Source organism: Sapajus apella, unplaced genomic scaffold (genome assembly GCF_009761245.1).
Source record: "Sapajus apella isolate SASKATOON/1434 unplaced genomic scaffold, GSC_monkey_1.0 scaffold74, whole genome shotgun sequence".
Taxonomy (NCBI): domain Eukaryota; kingdom Metazoa; phylum Chordata; class Mammalia; order Primates; family Cebidae; genus Sapajus; species Sapajus apella.
Window position 1 is genome coordinate 5,208,223 of NW_022437014.1, and position 18,086 is coordinate 5,226,308.

The 18,086-nt window shown below is 39.8% G+C and overlaps 1 protein-coding gene across 3 annotated transcripts in view; it reads right to left on the bottom strand.

The window, feature by feature from the left end:
- WDHD1 (WD repeat and HMG-box DNA binding protein 1) overlaps nucleotides 1-18,056 on the bottom strand; it is an 83,465-nt gene extending 65,409 nt beyond the window's left edge. For all 3 annotated transcript variants that reach the window (XM_032251125.1, XM_032251124.1, XM_032251122.1), the window contains exons 1-3: nucleotides 17,918-18,056; nucleotides 17,600-17,692; nucleotides 2,230-2,341 (exon numbers count right to left, since the gene is read on the bottom strand). In XM_032251125.1, coding sequence (XP_032107016.1) covers nucleotides 2,230-2,341; nucleotides 17,600-17,676 — 189 coding nt within the window. In that variant the 5' untranslated portion in view covers nucleotides 17,677-17,692; nucleotides 17,918-18,056. The remainder of the gene's footprint in view (nucleotides 1-2,229; nucleotides 2,342-17,599; nucleotides 17,693-17,917) is intronic.
- Between the last annotated feature and the right edge of the window lie 30 nt (nucleotides 18,057-18,086).

Consider the following 18,086-nt stretch of genomic DNA (forward strand, 5'->3'; position numbering starts at 1 on the left):
AGTCTCAAAATGAGAAGGCATGGCCACAGTGGCCACAACAGCATTGCCCTATGTTTCCACAACAAAATCATTACATGTCTTTTTAAAGTCTAAATGTAGAATCCATGGCAGAGACTGGAGTGATGTATCTACAAGGTAAAGAATGTTGAAGATTGCCACACCACCAGAACCCGGAAGGCAGGAATAGAACATATTCTCCCTCGGATCCTTGGGAAAAGCCAATCATGACGAAACCTTGATTTCAGACTTGCTGCCTTCTGAACTTGCTTTCTGATAATTATCTATTGTTTTAAGCCCCTAAATCTGTGTTAATTTGTTACATCAGCCTTAGCAAACTAATACAAGACCATGTTTACTTTTTTCTCCTTTACAGTCTTTTTCATATACAAAGGCAGTACATGCTCACTGAAAGGAAAAAAATAACAATATGAAAATACTGGGCTGGGTGTGGTAGCTCAGACCTATAATCCCAGTACTTTGAGAGGCTGAGGTTGGTGGATCACCTGAGGTCAGGAGTTCGAGACCAGCCTAGCCAACATGGTAAAATCCCGTCTCTACTAAAAATACAAAAAAATCAGCCGGGCATGGTGGTGGGCATCTGTAATCCCAGCTGCTTGGGAGGCTGAGGCAGGACAATCGCTTGAACCCAGGAGGCAGAGGTTACAGAGAGCTGAGATCACACCATCACACTCCAGCCTAGGCAACAAGAGTGCAACTCCGTACCAAAAAAAACAAAAAAAAAAACAAAAAAACCAAAAACATCCTGAGTAGAGGATGAATTCCTAATTTTATGAAGTAATCTCCATTAACATTTTGAGGTTAAGTCGTCTTAATTTTTTTTATATCCGTGTGTGTGTGTTTGTGTGTGTGTGTATACATATGTATTTATTTTAAGAAACAGACTACACTATATTAATTGTTCTCAATCTCATTCTTTTTCAACTTATTGTAAACTTAATTTTCAACTTATTATAAATATCTTTTCGGACGAAAATCAACAGAGATACTATATTTTTGTAGTGGCTGCATAGTATTCCATTATATGGCTCTAACAAAATTTATAAAATAAATTATCTATCGAAAGACCCTTCAATTGTTTCTAACTTTTGCTATTGAAGAGTATTATTAGAATTGCTATTATGAATTGTGCTTTTATTAATATCCTTTTCCATATAAACCTGAAAATAGCCAGAAATGACTGTGTGCATTCTAATTTTAATATACAGTATCAATTTGCTCTAAAAAAAAGTTTCTCATTTATATATCCAGTCACTGTATATGATAAAACTTACTAGTCAAAGCCCTCACTATAACTGAGATTAGCAATATTTCTCAACCTTGCCAATCTTATGGGGAAAAAAGTCTCCAATTTTCAGTTTTGCACTTCTTTGCTTATTAGTAAGATTTAACTTACATTGAATGTATGTTGGTCATTTATGTTTTTTCTTCTAGGAATGTATTTTCCAGTTTTATATGACCATTTTAAAAAGAGTATCTAAACATCATCTTATGTACCTTAAATGTGTCTGGGTTTGGAAAACATATGAACTATGTGGAAAGATTTTTCTACCTAAACATAATACACTCAAGTTAAAAGTCATCACAGGATGGAGTGTAGTGGTGCAATCTTGGCTCACGGCAACCTCTGCCTCCCAGGTTCAAGTGATTCTCCTGCCTCAGCCTCCTTAGTAGCTGGGACTACAGGCATGTACCACCATATCCAGCTAGTTTTTATATTTTTAGTACAGACGGAGTTTCACCATGTTGGCCAGGATGGTCTCCATCTCTTGACCTCGTGATCCTCCCACCTCAGCCTCCCAAAAAGTTGGGATTACAGGCATGAGCCACCGTGTCCAGCCTTTCTTGAATATATTTTAATTGGTCCACCATTCCTATCCATTAATCACCTTTAATAAACCACTCAGTTTACCTTTGAAATTTTAGGGTGGTCAGGTATGGCGGCATGCACCTGCAGTCCTAGCTACCCGGGAGGCTAAATTGGGAGGACTGCTTGAACCCAGGAGTTTGAGACCAGTCTGGGCAACATAGCAAGATCCCATTTCAAAACCAAAAAAATTGGTGGGGCAAGTTAAGGCATTATCATGCATTTAAAAATATTATTTCATGAGATAAAAAAGGTATATCTATATTCAAAAATATTTTTCCCTCAAGCATAAAAATCATATGCCAGTATCATTTCATATCAGTTGATATAACTCTTTCTACTACCTTCAAAGCACATGAATATGCCTTTTCTCCAACATTAATGAACTTAGGATCATCATCATCCAAGTCTTCCCAAATCCTCACATCACCATCACTTCCACAAGTCACAATAAAGCTGTGAAGAAAAGAAACAAATTAAAGTCATTGGACATAGTGCCTCATGCCTCTAATGCTAGCACTTTGGGAATCGAAGGTGGAAGGATCACTTGAGGCCAGGAGTTTGAGATTAGCCTGGGTAACACAGAGAGGCCTAGTCTCTACAAAAAATTTTTTAAATTAGCCAGGCATGGTTGTGTGTACCTGTAGTCCAGCTACTTTGGAGGCTGCAGTGGGAGGATCATTTGAGCCTAGGAGGTCAAGGCTGCTGTGAACCATGATGGCACCACTGCACTCCAACCTGGGCAACAGAGCAAGACTCTATCTCAAGGGAAAAAAAAGTCACCTAGTTTCAGACATAAGCTACCTCTATATTTATCACTTTTTAATGAAGTGAAGACATTAGTATTTTTTCTCATTTTATACACACAAACCCTAAAAACAAACTGCTAATTTCCTTCTATAAAATAAAAGATGAGTTTAATACTCTAGTTCTTCTTTGGCATAAAATTATAAAATTTTGAGGCAGAGTCTCACTACGTTGCCCAGTCAGTAGCACAATTACAGCTCTCTACACCCTCCACCTCCCAAAGTCAAGTGATCAACCCACCTCAGCTTCCCAAGTAGCTGGGACTACAGGCACGTGCCACCATGCTTGGCTAATTTTTTAATTTTTATTTTATTTTATTTTACTTTTTTATAGATGGGGTTTCACCATGTTGGTCAGGTTGGTCTTGAACTCCAGACCTCAGGTGATCTGCCCGCCTTGGCCTCCAAAGTGCTTGGATTACAGGCGTGAGCCACTACACCCAGCCAATTTTTTTATTTTTTGCAGAGACAGGGTAACCCTACATTTCCCAGGCTGATCTTGAGCTCCTGGGGTCAAGGGATTTGCCTGCCTTCACCTTCCAAAGTTAAGGGATTACAGACATGAGCCACCATGCTTGGCCAGCATAAAATTATTTATTTGTAAGACTGTGAAAAAGATGAGTGGACGGGTGGTGTGGCTCACGCCTGTAATCCCCAAATTTTGAGAGGCCGAGGCGGGTGGATCAGCTGAGGTCACGAGTTCCGAGACCAGCCTGACCAATGAAGAAACTCTGTCTCTACTAAAAATATAAAAAATAGCTGAGCATGCTGGTGCATGGTTGTAATCCCAGCTACTCAGGAGGCTGAGGCAGGATCACTTGAACCCGGGGCAGAGGTTGTGGTGAGCCGACATCCACCACTGCACTCCAGCCTGGGCAACAAGAGTGAAACTACATCTCAAAAAAAAAAAAAAAAGAAAAAGAAAAAGAAAAAAGAAAGAAAGAAAGAAAAGAAAAAAAAAAGAAACATGAGTATATAATCTTATATAATCTCTGCAATAGCAGGGACTGTATCTTCCTTGCCTACCATTGTATTCCCAGCATCAAACAGTCTGACAGAAACCTTAACAAATGTATATTGAATTAAAAAATGAATAGATGTGTGAGCTCAATTATCCAAATGTGTTTCAAATAGCCATCTGTGTCTATCTTAACTTGTTTTAAACTTCTCATCTTTCAAGTGCTTTTACTCATTTAGAATGTGCCCTATCTGCACACATACGAAAAACAAATAAAAACACAAAAAGTAATGTATATAATAAAATAGAAAAACATACAGTAAATAGCAAAAAAAAGAATCTATATAAAGAGCTGTGGCTGTTTAAAAGAAAAAGGTTAATTCTCAGCTGGGAAAATCAAAAAGGTTCATAAGAAAGGTAGTATTTACACTGGGAAGACAAAAAACAAGTAGGACTAGATATGCTGAGACTGGTGATGAGGGCAGTTCCAGAAGACACCACATGAACCAAACTATGAAGTTAATACACTACGAGGGAGTTTACCTGGAGTTGACAATTTAGGAAAGGAAAAGGAAAATGAAGTCTAGGTCACATGTTTAGAATAACCTTAATGCCAGAGTAAGGTGGCTGGGCTTCTTTCTATAGGGAGTAGATAGGAGGACCACAAGTCTCGGTTTGCCCAGGATGCTCCTGGTTTATGTGTCCAGTTGGCCCAGCATTTGTCCAAGACTTTTCACTTAAAAACATATTAGTCTACAAGCCACTGCTCAATGAAATAAGAGAGGACACAAACAGATGGGGAAACATTCCATGTTCATGGTTAGGAAGAATCAATATCGTGAAAATGGCCATACTGCCCAAAGTAATTTACAGATTCAATGCTATCCCCATCAAGCTACCAATGACCTTCTTCACAGAACTGGAAAAAACCACCTTAAACTTCATATGGAACCAAAAGAGAGCCCGCATAGCCAAGTCAATTCTAAGCAAAAAGAACAAAGCGGGAGGCATCACACTACCGGACTGCAAACTACACTACAAGGCTACAGTAATCAAAACAGCATGTTACTGGTACCAAAACAGAGATATAGACCAATGGAACAGAACAGAGGTCTCGGACGCAACACAACATATCTACAACCATCTGATCTTTGACAAACCAGACAAAAACAAGCAATGGGGAAAGGATTCCCTGTTTAATAAATGGTGTTGGGAAAACTGGCTAGCCATGTGCAGAAAGCAGAAACTGGACCCCTTCCTGACACCTTACACTAAAATTAACTCCAGATGGATTAAAGACTTAAACATAAGGCCTAACACCGTAAAAACCCTAGAAGAAAATCTAGGCAAAACCATTCAGGACATAGGCGTAGGCAAGGACTTCATGACCAAAACACCAAAAGCATTGACAACAAAAGCCAAAATAGACAAATGGGACCTAATCAAACTCCACAGCTTCTGCACAGCAAAAGAAACAGTCATTAGAGTGAATCCGCAACCAAAAGAATGGGAAAAAATTTTTGTAGTCTACCCATCTGACAAAGGGCTGATATCCAGATTTTACAAAGAACTAATACAGATCTACAAGAAAAAAACTAACAAGCCCATTCAAAAGTGGGCAAAGGATATGAACAGATACTTTACAAAAGAAGACATACATGAGGCCAACAAACATATGAAAAAATGCTCATCATCACTGGTCATCAGAGAAATGCAAATCAAAACTACATTGAGATACCATCTCACGCCAGATAGAATGGCGATCATTAAAAAATCTGGAGACAACAGATGATGGAGAGGATGTGGAGAAATAGGAACACTTTTACACTGTTGGTGGGAGTGTAAATTAGTTCAACCATTGTGGATGACAGTGTGGCGATTCCTCAAGGACCTAGAAACAGAAATTCCATTTGACCCAGCAATCCCATTACTGGGTATATATCCAAAGGATTATAAATCGTTCTGCTATAAGGACATGTGCACACGAATGTTCATTGCAGCACTGTTTACAATAGCAAAGACCTGGAACCAACCCAAATGCCCATCGATGATAGACTGGACAGGGAAAATGTGGCATATATACACCATGGAATATTATGCAGCCATCAAAAATGATGAGTTTGTGTCCTTTGTAGGGACATAGATGAACCTGGAAACCATCATTCTCAGCAAACTGACAGAAGAGCAGATCAAACACCGCATGTTCTCACTCATAGGTGGTGCTGAACAATGAGAACACAAGGTCACAGGGAGGGGAGCATTACACACTGGGGTCAGTTGGGGGGAAATAGGGGAGGGACGGTGCGGGGTGGGGAGTTGGGGAGAGATAGCAAGGGGAGAGATGCCAGATGTAGGTGATGGGGAGGAACGCGGCAAATCACACTGCCACGTGTGTACCTATGCAACAATCTTGCATGTTCTTCACATGTACCCCAAAACCTAAAATGCAATAAAATAAATGGGAAAAAAAAAATATTAGTATTAGTTGCATCAAAATTGGGTAGGGTGGAGCCTGACCAACATGGCAAAATCCCAACTCTACTAAAAACACAAACATTAGTCAGGCATGGTGGTGTGCACACCAGCAATCCCAGCTACTCTGGGGGCTGAGGCATGAGAACCGTTTGAACCCAGGAGACAGAGCGTGTAGTGAGCCAAGATCACAGCACCGAAGCCTGGGCAACAGAGCAAGAAGCTGTATCAAGAAAAAAAAAAAAAAAAAAAGGCTAGGGTGGGTTTGGCAGTCCTCTTCTTTGTACTGCCATGGTGTCATTTAATAATGTAACACACATGGAATGTGTCTCACTTTAACACATGGTGTCATTCAGTAACGACACCATTATCAAACACACACATTTAACACACTCACATTTAAATTGGAAAAACAACCAGTGATAACCCATCGCCCCTTTTCCTACCCTTTCCTGATGCAATGTAACTAACGAATCCTTTCAGGGACAACATGTGAGACATTAGCCAATAAAAAACAAAATGAATTCAGACATAAGCCCCTAGGGATAGCTACTTCTGTTAGTCCCAATCGTGATGAGAGAAGTATTTCATGTTTTTGTTCCTATGCACTTTTTTTTCTTTTGAGATGGAATATCACTGTGTCCCCCAGGCAGGAGTACAGTGGTGCTATCTTGGCTCTCTGCAACCTCCGCCTTCTGGGTTCAAGTGATTCTCTGCCTCAGCCTCCCACGTAGCTGGGATTGTAGGCATGCACCACCACACCCAGCTAATTTTTGTGTTTTTAGTAGAGATGGGTTTTCACCATGTTGGCCAGGCTGGTCTCAAACTCCTAACCTCAGGTGATCCACCCACCTTCAGCCTCCCAAAGTGCTGGGATTACCACCACACCCAGCCCTGATGGACTTCTTGGTGTATCAGCAGGTGCACTGGAGGAGATGTACAAAGTTGGAGGTGCCACTTGGTGGGAACAATGGAAAATTACAGTGGAATTAATGAGAAATAAAGGCAGAAAATAGAGTTAAGCAGTCCTCTGAAGAGCTTTTAGAGTAGTCTGAATATTGTTCTAAATGGTTTTGTCCTTTATTGTAACTAACTACCCGTTCGTTTTATTGATTACTACGCTTTTGAAATTTTGGGAAAAAAATAAAAACCAACACAACCCTTTCAGTAGCAATGAGCTAGAAAAGTATATCAAGTACATATTTAATAAAAGATTAAATACTAAATTTCTGCTTCTCAGGAAAGTTGATAACGAAAATATAACTTGAATAAAATGTTAGTTGACATTTACCATGGGGCTACAGTGATAATACCAACCACAGAAAAATCCGACGAGAAAAAGGTCCTGAAGAAGCATCAGCATCTATTCAAAGTTAGTAGTTACCTTGAGATGGCTGCCTGAAAACTTTGACTGTACTCCTGCAGAAGGTGGGTTTATATCTTGTCAAGCATGATTCTTCCTAGGAATTCAGTGCTCTCCAAAACAACTTTCTGAGGTGATGAATACGGTCTGTATCTGGTTCTGAGCAATTGAAATGTGGCTAATGTGACAGAGGAACTGAGTTTTTAATGAAGTTAACCTTAATTGATTTAAATCTACATAGCGGCATGTGGCTAGTAGCTACTGTGTTGGACAGTGCAGCGTTTAAAAAAAGTTAGTTGTTCTAAAGTAATTTTGTTCATTTTTCATTCCAAGTTTTCTGGCGCAAGCATAAAAAGTAAAGTGACTATTAATAGGTTGTCTCCGTTATCAAAAGAACTTTCAGATGAGATCAGGTGCGTTCAGGGTGGTACGGCCGTAAACAGCAAAAGAACTTTCAAACAGTTAAATGATATAAGTATTATATCAATGTCATCAGGTGTTTTAAATAGAAAATTGGCCAGATTAATTCCAATAAGAGTTTACTCTTCAGTTTATAGAAACAAAGTAAATCTTTTGGAAGTTTTTATTCTGTTGAAAGTGAAACAACTGATATCATTGGGGATTCTATCTAAATTTACCTAAAAAGTTTAACACTAATGATAAAATTCTTAATTTTTACAGTAATACAAATACAAATTTTGGCAGGAAATAGAGTTACGCAGTCCTGTGAAAGAAGAGCTTTTAGAGTAGTCTAAACATTCTTCTAAATGGTTTTATCCTTTATTGGATCAAATAAACTACTTATTAAATTTATTGTTTTCCATAGTGCTGTAGAAAAAAAAATCAATATTCCTTTTTTTTCCTTTTGAAACACCCACCTTGTCCTCCCCAAGTGCTGGAATTATAGACATAAGCCACTGCACCTGGCCAGAAAAATCAATGTTCTTACTATATTAAGAAATATAAGAAACACAAAAGTAGTTGGATTTGGAATTACAATTCATGATTCTGTCCAAATGAGCTGCAAGACAATATACCAACAAAAAAGAAGCTATACTTGCCAAATTTTCAGATTTCATTTATATCTAGAATTGCTGAACAACAAAATTTTTGAAAAGAAACATGTTTTGTTTTTGTTTTTGTTGCTGAGGCTGGAGTGCAGTGGCCCTACCACAGCTCACTGCAGCCCTGACCTCCTGGGGCTCAAGTAATCCTCCCATCTCAGCAGTGCACAAGCCAATGTTAAACACACAAAAAGTACTAGCACTGCAGGACATACTTCCTCCCTCTGCTTAGAATTATTAGGTTTTTAAAATCTTTGAGCCTTTGAAGAGTGACTCTGTAAAATAACCTAAGTGTCCTACTATAATGATGATATTATTATTATTATTATTATTAGAAACAAGTCCTCTAAATTTTAGTTGCATTTAGTTGAAAACAGACATCTTTAATCAAAGCATTCAACTTAAGCTTTTGAAGCTTTTAGTGAAATGCAATTCCTGAAAACAAAACGTATGCACAGGAAGACACTGAAATTTATCCCTACAAAAGCAAGTAAGAATTGAACAAATTGTACATGAAAAGCTGAAATGATGAATGATTTAATTTTAAAATTCTATAACTGTACTTTGGAATATCTTTTTTTTTTTTTTTTTTTTCTTGAGACTGGAGTTACCCAGGCTGGAGTGCAATGGCGCAATCTCAGCTCACCGCAACCTCCGCCTCCTGGGTTCGGGCAATTCTCCTGCCTCAGCCTCCTGAGTAGCTGGGATTACAGGCACGTGCCACCATGCCCAGCTAATTTTTTGTATTTTTAGTAGAGACGGGGTTTCACCATGTTGACCAGGATAGTCTCGATCTCTTGACCTCGTGATCCACCCGCCTCAGCCTCCCAAAGTGCTGGGATTACAGGTGTGAGCCACCGCACCCGGCAGGAATATCTTGATTTGTGGAAGAATCTTTCGATAGAACTCCTATTTTTAGTTGTATAAATTTATGTTCTGCGCCAGAATGAAATAAGAGTAGGCTTAAAATCTGTGAAACATCCAAAAGAATCACAGGCAACTTGATGAATTTTGTCCTTAAAAATAGTGAAGACCGTATCAGTGAAGAAGGATACCCTGAATGGAGATAAAAAGACAGAAACCATAAAAATACTGAGGCTGAAATATTTACCCATTTCAATTAAAACAAATTCTTAAAAATTATGATTCTCCCAGCTAGCAGAATTTGCTCTGAGCCTGCCAAGTACCTTAGAACCTAACATTTTTCTCATTAAAAAATGTTATGGCCTAAAGAAAAGAATTAATTGAAGATCTTACTTCAAATTTATTCAGCATAAAATATAACTCTGAAGAAGATTCCTGCTAATTTTATGAGAAAAACTAAAACACTATATTAAAAATATATTTTTCAGAAAAATATCAGCAATACCACGGGACAGACAGGCTAAAAAACTGATTAAAGTACACAAATATGTACCAGGAATGATTATCCTATATATGTTAATGTTTAGATCACATGTTTAATGTATAGATAAAATCAATGTAATAAAATATTATTTAAAATTTAAAGTATTATTTAAAATATTATTTTTTTCTTGGGTAAACTCGGTAAATTGTTAATTTATATATCCCTAGAAAATTATACTTTTGTTCCAAATTTTCAAAATTACTGGCATAAGGGTGTTACTGTATTCACATATCTTGAAGCCTTTATTATACCTTTTTTATCTCTAATATTGTTTTATTTGTGCCTTCTCTTTTTTGATTATTCATGACTTGATAAAGCTTGGTTCTACCCCCAAGAAACTAGATTTTAGTTACAGTATGTATGGGATTTGCTTTAAAATAATGAAGAGTAAGGCCAGGTGCTATGGCTCATGCCTATAATCACAGCACTTGGGAGGTCAAGGCTGGTGGATCAATTGAGGTCAGGAGTTCAAGACCAGCCTGGCCGACATGGTTAAACCTCGTCTCTACTAAAAATACAAAAATTAGCCGGCTCTTATGGAAGGCGTCTGTGATCCCAGCTACTTGGGAGGCTAAGGTGGGAGAATTGCTTGAACCCAGGAGGCAGAGGTTGCAGTGAGCCAAGATGGTGCCATCGCACTCCAGCCTGGGAGACAGAGCTAGACTCCGTTAAAAAAAATCCACTGGCTGGGCATGGTGGCTCACGCCTGTAATCCAAGCACTTTGGAGGCCAAGGCGGGCAGATCACCTGAGGTCAGGAGTTCAAGACCAGCCTGACCAACATGGTGAAACCTCATCTTTAAAAAAAAAAAAAAAATCCACTATCGGTATCTGGGCACAAAGACTAATTATATCAAGACTTCATTCACTTTATGACATAACCTCAATGAGTCAATGATTACAACGGCATTTACTAGCTGGACTCTATCCTCAGAGAGCAATATTCCTTCCCTAATCTAACCACTTCTCCTTAACCGTTCTATTGAGTCTCATGAGATTCATGGTGAGACACCAGCAAAATCTCTATATACTCAGCTTTCTTTCTGGTCATTCCTCTGGGGTCACTGCTTCCCCTTCAACCCTCTTAAGTAGTAACTGATTTCTTTCTATACCCCTCTGGTACTGAAGACAAAATCAAAACCATCTAGTGTCAATGTCACTAATTCAAATTCCTCCCTTTCCATCATATCTTGAATCCACTTCAAAGTGTTCATTCTTACCACTCCATAAAACTTGCCAATGACCTCCACATTGCTAAATCTAATAGTGAATTCTCAGTCTTCAACCTGACCCACCAGGAGCATTTGACAGAGTTTATTACTTCCTCTTCCTCAAAACACTTCATTTGGCCTCTAAATATCCTTCTTGTCTCTCAGTTCTCTACTTTTCTAGCTATTCTTTCTTAGTTTCCTTAGCTGGATTCTCTTTAACTTGATCTCTAAATATTTTGGAGTACCCTTGAACCTCTTTTCTTATCTACAGTCACTACTTCCCTAGGTGATTTCATCCAAGTTCACAGCATTAAATACTATGTATATACGGACAATTCCCACATTTAGATTCTTAACCAGGAACTCAATCCTGAACTCTGGGAAGTTTCAGTTATAGATGTAAAGGTGACCCTTGAACAACATGGGCATTATTGGTTCCAACCCCTGAATAGTCAAAATGCTGCATATAAATTTTTTTTTTTTTTTTTTTTTTTTTTTTTGAGACGGAGTTTCACTCATGCTACCCAGGCTGGAGTGCAATGGCACGATCTCGGCTCACCGCAACCTCCACCTCCTGGGTTCAGGCAATTCTTCTGCCTCAGCCTCCTGAGTAGCTGGGATTACAGGCACGCGCCACCATGCCCAGCTAATTTTTTGTATTTTTAGTAGAGACGGGGTTTCACCATGTTGACCAGGATGGTCTTGATCTCTTGACCTTGTGATCCACCCGCCTCGGCCTCCCAAAGTGCTGGGATTACAGGCTTGAGCCACCGCGCCCGGCCTGCTGCATATAAATTTTGATTTTCCCAAAACTTTACTAATAGCCTACTGTTGATTAGAAGCCTTACTGATAACATAGTCAATTAACGCATATTTTTTATATATATCATATACTGTATCTATACAATAGAGTACAGGAGAGAAAAGAAAACATTATCAGGAAAATCATAAAGAGAGAAAATATATTTACTATTAATTAAGTGGAAGTGGATCATCATAAAGGTCTTCATCCTTGACATCACATTGAGAAGGCTGAGGGGGAGCAGGAAGAGGACTTGGTCTTGTTGTCTCAGAGGTGGAGGAGGGGGAGGAAGTAGAGAAAGCAGGAGAGGCAGACAGCGACTTTATAAAAACACATCATGATTTCTGTCTGACTCTTTTGCTTTTTCATTTCTTTAAAAACGTTTCTATACAGTACCAATCCTTCTTCCACCATTTCCTTCAGTTTCAGTGCCCATATCATAGAAGGGTCTATGTTGTAAACTAAGTCAAAAGCAGTCTTGAATAATCTGAACCCTTTTGCCAGATTGACTAAAGTCAATTTGTTTTCTGGCACTGTTTCTTTTACAGCTTCTTCCTTATCACCTGGCACTAGTTTAAAAGCACTCATTTCTATCAAATTGTCTTCTGCTAACTCTTGGGTTTAGTGTTCATTAGCTTTTTTTTTCCTTCCTTTTTTTTTTTAGACAGAGTTTTGCTCTGTTGACCAGCCTGGAGTATGCAGTGGCATGAGCTTGGCTCACTGCAACCTCCGCCTCCCAGGAGAAGGTGGCATGTAGGGTTACAGGCATGTGCCACCACATCCAGCTAATTTTTTATATTTTTGGTAGAGATAGGGTTTCACCATATTGGTCCGGCTGGTCTCGAACTCCTGACCTCAAGCGATCAGCCTGTCTTGGCCTCCCAAAGTACTGGTGTGAGCCACGGTGCCCGGCCGTGTCTGTTAGCTTTTGAATGTCTCTAAGGTCCATATCTTGAAATATTTCACTCCCTATCTTTTTTGCCATATCCACAATCTCCTTTAGGATTTCCATGACTGGCTCTGCTGTCAATCTTAAGTCATGGACAAAGTCTGGACAGAGTTTTCTCCAGCAGGAATTTATTGCTTCGGGCTTGACGGCCTTCAGAGCTTTTTCTGCAATGATGGCATCTTCAATGGTGTAATTCTTCCAGACTTTCATGATGTTCTCTCTATTGGGGTTCTCTTCCATAGCAGTAACAATCTTTCCCATAGATTAGCTCGTGAAATGAGGCTGTAAATGTCTGTATGAACTCCTAATCTAGAGGCAAAACAAGAGACATTGTGTTTGGGGGCAAGTATACCACTTTGACACCTTCAGTACTGAATTTATGGGGTTCTGGGTGGCCAGGAACATTGCTCAACATCAGAAAAATTTTAAAGGCGGTCCCTTACTAACAAGATACTTTCTGACTTCAGGCACAAAGCATCAGTGAAATCAATCCAGAAAAAAAGGTTCGCATTGTCTAGGTCTTCCTGTTATACAACTAAGAGACTGGTGGCTTTTCCCTTCAAGGTTCAGGGGTTAGCAGCTTTATAAATAAGGGCAGTTCTGATCATAAACCTGACTGTATTTGCACAAAACATTACAGTTAGCCTTCCTGCCTTAAGTCCTGGTGCTCACTTCCCCTCCTCACTAATAAATGTCCTTTGTGGCATTTTTCCCCCAAAATGGGGCACTTTTGTCTGTATTAAAAACCTGTTCACCAGCCTGGCCAACATGGTGAAACCTCGTCTCTACTAAAAATAGAAAAATTAGCCGGGCGCGGTGGCTCACGCCTGTAATCCCAGCACTTTGGGAGGCCGAGGCGGGTGGATCATGAGGTCAAGAGATTGAAACCATTCTGGTCAACATGGTGAAACCCCGTCTCTACTAAAAATACAAAAAAATTAGCTGGGCATGGTGGCGCGTGCCTGTAATCCCAGCTACTCAGGAGGCTGAGGCAGGAGAATTGCCTGAACCCAGGAGGAGGAGGTTGCGGTGAGCCAAGATCGCGCCATTGCACTCCAGCCTGGGTAACAACAGCAAAACTCCGTCTCAAAAAAAAAAAAAAAAAAAAACAGAAAAATTAGCTGGGTGTGGTGATACGTGCCTGTAATCCCAGCTACTCAGGGGGCTAAGGTAAAAGAATCACTTCAACCCGGGAAGTGGAGGTTGTAGTGAGCCAAGGTTGCGCCACTGCACTCCAGCCTGGGAAACGGAGCCAGACTCCATCTCAAAAAAACAAAACAAAACAAACAAAAAGCCCTTCAGGCAGATGTCCTTTCTCCTCAATTATTTTCCTAATGGGGTTTGGAAATCTGTCTGGGAACTCTTGGTCAGCAGAAGTTGATTCTACTGTTAATATTGATATTTTTTCTTTATCTTTTTTTTTTTTTTTTTTTTTTAAAGAGTTTCGCTATTGCTACCCAGGCTGGAGTGCAACGGCGCAATCTCAGCTCAACGCAACTCCACCTCCCAGGTTCAAGTAATTCTCTTGCCTCAGCCTCCTGAGTAGCTGGGACTACAGGTGCCTGCCACTGTGCCCAGCTAATTTTTTGTATTTTTAGTAGAGACGGGATTTTAGCATGTTGGCCATGCTGGTCTCGAACTCCTGACCTCAGGTAATCCACCCACCTCGGCCTCCCAAAGTGCTGTGATTACAGGCATGAGCCAACACGCCTAGCCATCTTGACATTTTCTAAGCCAAATCTCTTTCAGATATTATCAAACCATCCTCTGCTGGTATTAAACTTTCCAGGCTTAGATCCTTCACCTTCCTTTTACTTTTGAGTTGTCATATAATGACTTCACTTTTTCTGGAACCACATTAGAGTCTATGGCTATGCCTTTCTATTGCAATCCTATACCCACCTAAAAGCTGCATTGTCAATACAAAATAGTTATTTCACAAAAGGTGCAAGGTTTTCATGTCTGCTGGCGTAGCTGAAGTAAGTGTTTCAAATTTCCTTTTCACAGTGGTTCTTACACTGGATTCATTTATCTTGAAATAGTGAGCAACTGCAGTTGCAGACCTCAATCTATAGGACATATCAAGCAATCCAACTTTCTCTCTTAATGTCATGACTTTTCTCTGCTTCTTGGGAGTATGTCCAGCATCACTAGTTACACTTCATATGATTCCCATGATGTTATTCAAGGTTTACGGTATTGTACTAAACATGAGGAAAAGACAACAGAGATGTCTTTTCACTGGGATAGGCAATTTACTGGAGAGACAAACTGCTCATAAGCATCATACAGTGTTTTTAGCAGATATGACATCATACAATGTTTTTAGCAGATACAACAGCTATATCAGCATCATACAGTGTTTTAAGCAGATACCCTTAAGCTTACCAAAACAGCAACAGGAGGTGACTATGAAATTATTACAGTAATACAGTACATACTGCAGTTAATTTTATGCAGTTATGATTTAACACATCTTTATGTTTGTTTACATCTCTTGACTGCAGGTGGTCTGGAAATGTTTGTGTAAGTTTTAATACATTTTAACTTTTTATAATACATTTGTGTATATTTTATGGTAAGAAATGATAAAATAGAGTAGTAGCTACATATACTTTATGCACTCATGACATTTTTTTTTTCTTAATTTTTCCACATTTCTAGGCTATATGGTTCATCTGCTATTTTTTCAAATTATTAGAAATTGCCACAAAATTTTCTAATATGTGTATTTAAAAAATCCATGAATAAGTGGACATACACAGTTCAAATTCATGTTGTTTAAGGGTCAGCTGTATATTTCTATCTCTAGCTCACATTTTTCTCCAGGCTTAAGATCCATTTATCCTACTGTCTACCCCTCTAGTTGAGTATCTCAGAGAAATCCTACAAAAATCTTATCAAATGTAAACTCAATCTCCACCCACAGTTCTACCTCTGAAATATGCCTTTCTTCAAGTGTTGCTGTTACTTGCAAATGGAAGCATCACTGTCTCAACTGTAACATCCATAAACGTAGACATTATCCCTGAGGCCTCTTTCTCCAGCCTTAATATCTGATCTATCCTGTTGACTTTATCTTTTTAAATATTTCCTGAATGTTTCCTCTTTTCTACACAACTATGTTTACTCTAGTCCAAGCTTCCATCACACTTACCCAAACAAATACAGGTATCTTCTAACAGTCTTTCTGCATCCATGAGTGCTCCTCTGCCAATTCATCCTCCATGCCTTTTCTCAAAAACTAATCTGATCACATCTCTCTGCTTCAAGCCTTTAATACCTTCTCAGTGCTTTTAGGATAAAACAAGACTCCTTAATAAAATCCAGGTCTTGGATAGGACATCATGGTCTACCCTCACAGATTCATCTCTCATCAAACTGTGAATCACTCTCAACATTTTAGCAAGGCTAGTTTTCTTTCAGTTCTTTGAGCACATCATGATCCCTGGCCCTTTTGGGCCTTTACACACGGTGTTGCCTCTGCAGAATATGCCATCACTCACTACCCTACCGCCACCACCGCTCATCTCTTTATACGGCTTACTGCCTAATCAGTCTTCAGATGGCCTCTCAAGAAACACCTCCTCAAAGAAGCCTTCCACGACTCCTTTAACTTAGATGACCTTCTCCTCATACATGTTTATGACTGCATGTATTACTATTTCTAAATACACATTTATTGTTATTAATTTGTGCTCAATGCCTATCAATCCAAAAAGAACTTAAGCTCGATAGAGGACAAAAAGCCTGGTTCACTCTATTTCTTTTTTTTTTTTTTTTGAGACGAAATCCTCGCTCTGTCACCCAGGCTGGAGTGCAGTGGCATAATCTCAGCTCACTGCAACCTCCACTTCTCTGGTTCAAGCAATTCCCCTGCCTCAGCCTCCCAAGTAGCTGAGATTACAGGCATACGCCACCATGCCCAGCTAATTTTTTTGTATTTTTAGTAAGACGGGGTTTCACTATGTTGGCCAGACTTGTCTCCAACTCCTGACCTCAGGGAATCCACCTGCCTCGGCCTCCCAAAATGCTGGGATTACAGGTGTGAGCCACCGTGCCCAGCCTGGTTGGCTCTATTCTATCTCTAGTAGTCAGCAAAAAGGACACACAAATATTTTTTCAATGAATCAATCAACATAGGAATGACAGTGAAACCCGTGCAATCAAGCAGTACTGCCTAAGAATGGGACTTGGAAAGATAAAAGGGACCAGAATAACCATAGGAAGATATTACAGTTTAGGAATCAAGCAGAGGAAAAAAAAAATTTTTTTTAAGCCGTCAAAAAGTTAGAAGGAAAAAAAAAAAAAAGGAAATAGAATCATTTAGCCATGTAAGGATAACATTCCAAACACAACAGGCCATCGAACTTGACAAATAGGCAGTATCTTGTGATCTGACAAAATTAATAATGTGAGGCGCAGAGAAAGGGAAAATATGTGGGGAGAACCTCGCACCTTGTCATCCTCTGAAGTACGATTTTTAACTTTGTTGGTATACTAAAATTACCATGACGGTCCGAATCAAACAATAAATCTAAAGAAATATGTGTGCCATTTTAGATTTCAACATTATTCCTCTCTATCCACATGAGTCATTTTCGGCCGACTGCATACATAATGTTTACGGATAAATGTTTTAACATTTGCACCTGTAACGTTCTGTTTTTCAAAGACCTTACCTCCCAGAATCATCAAAACAGACCTCCGTGTGTCCCTCTGTATGTCCATATCTCATTGGCTTCCGTGTGGCCGGCATCTTTCCCTTTATCTACCTGAAAATGTTTTATAAAAGCCAGTCTTATTATTTGAAATGAGAGAAAAGCAGCGAGGCTGGGGATCGAAAGACAGCTTAGTCTCCTCCAGGGCACGCTCTCCGCAGCCCGGTTTCCCCTCCCGAGTGACACCAGCAGGATAAGGCGGAGGGTCTGTCAGACAATAAGCCGGGAAAAGAACACGCATGTCCTTGGCGGGAGAGGGCAGCCAGAGTGGGAACTCACCCGGGTGACCGAGCCTCCGCGACCCAGGCTCCTCAACAGCCGCTTCCCGCGCTTCGGCTCGCTCACCAAAATGCGCCTGCGCCGACCCGCCCACTCCCAACGCAGGTCCCGCCAGAGGTCGCGGAGTGGTGGCGTCAGCGGCGGCGCCCTCCGCGTGGAAATTAGCCGG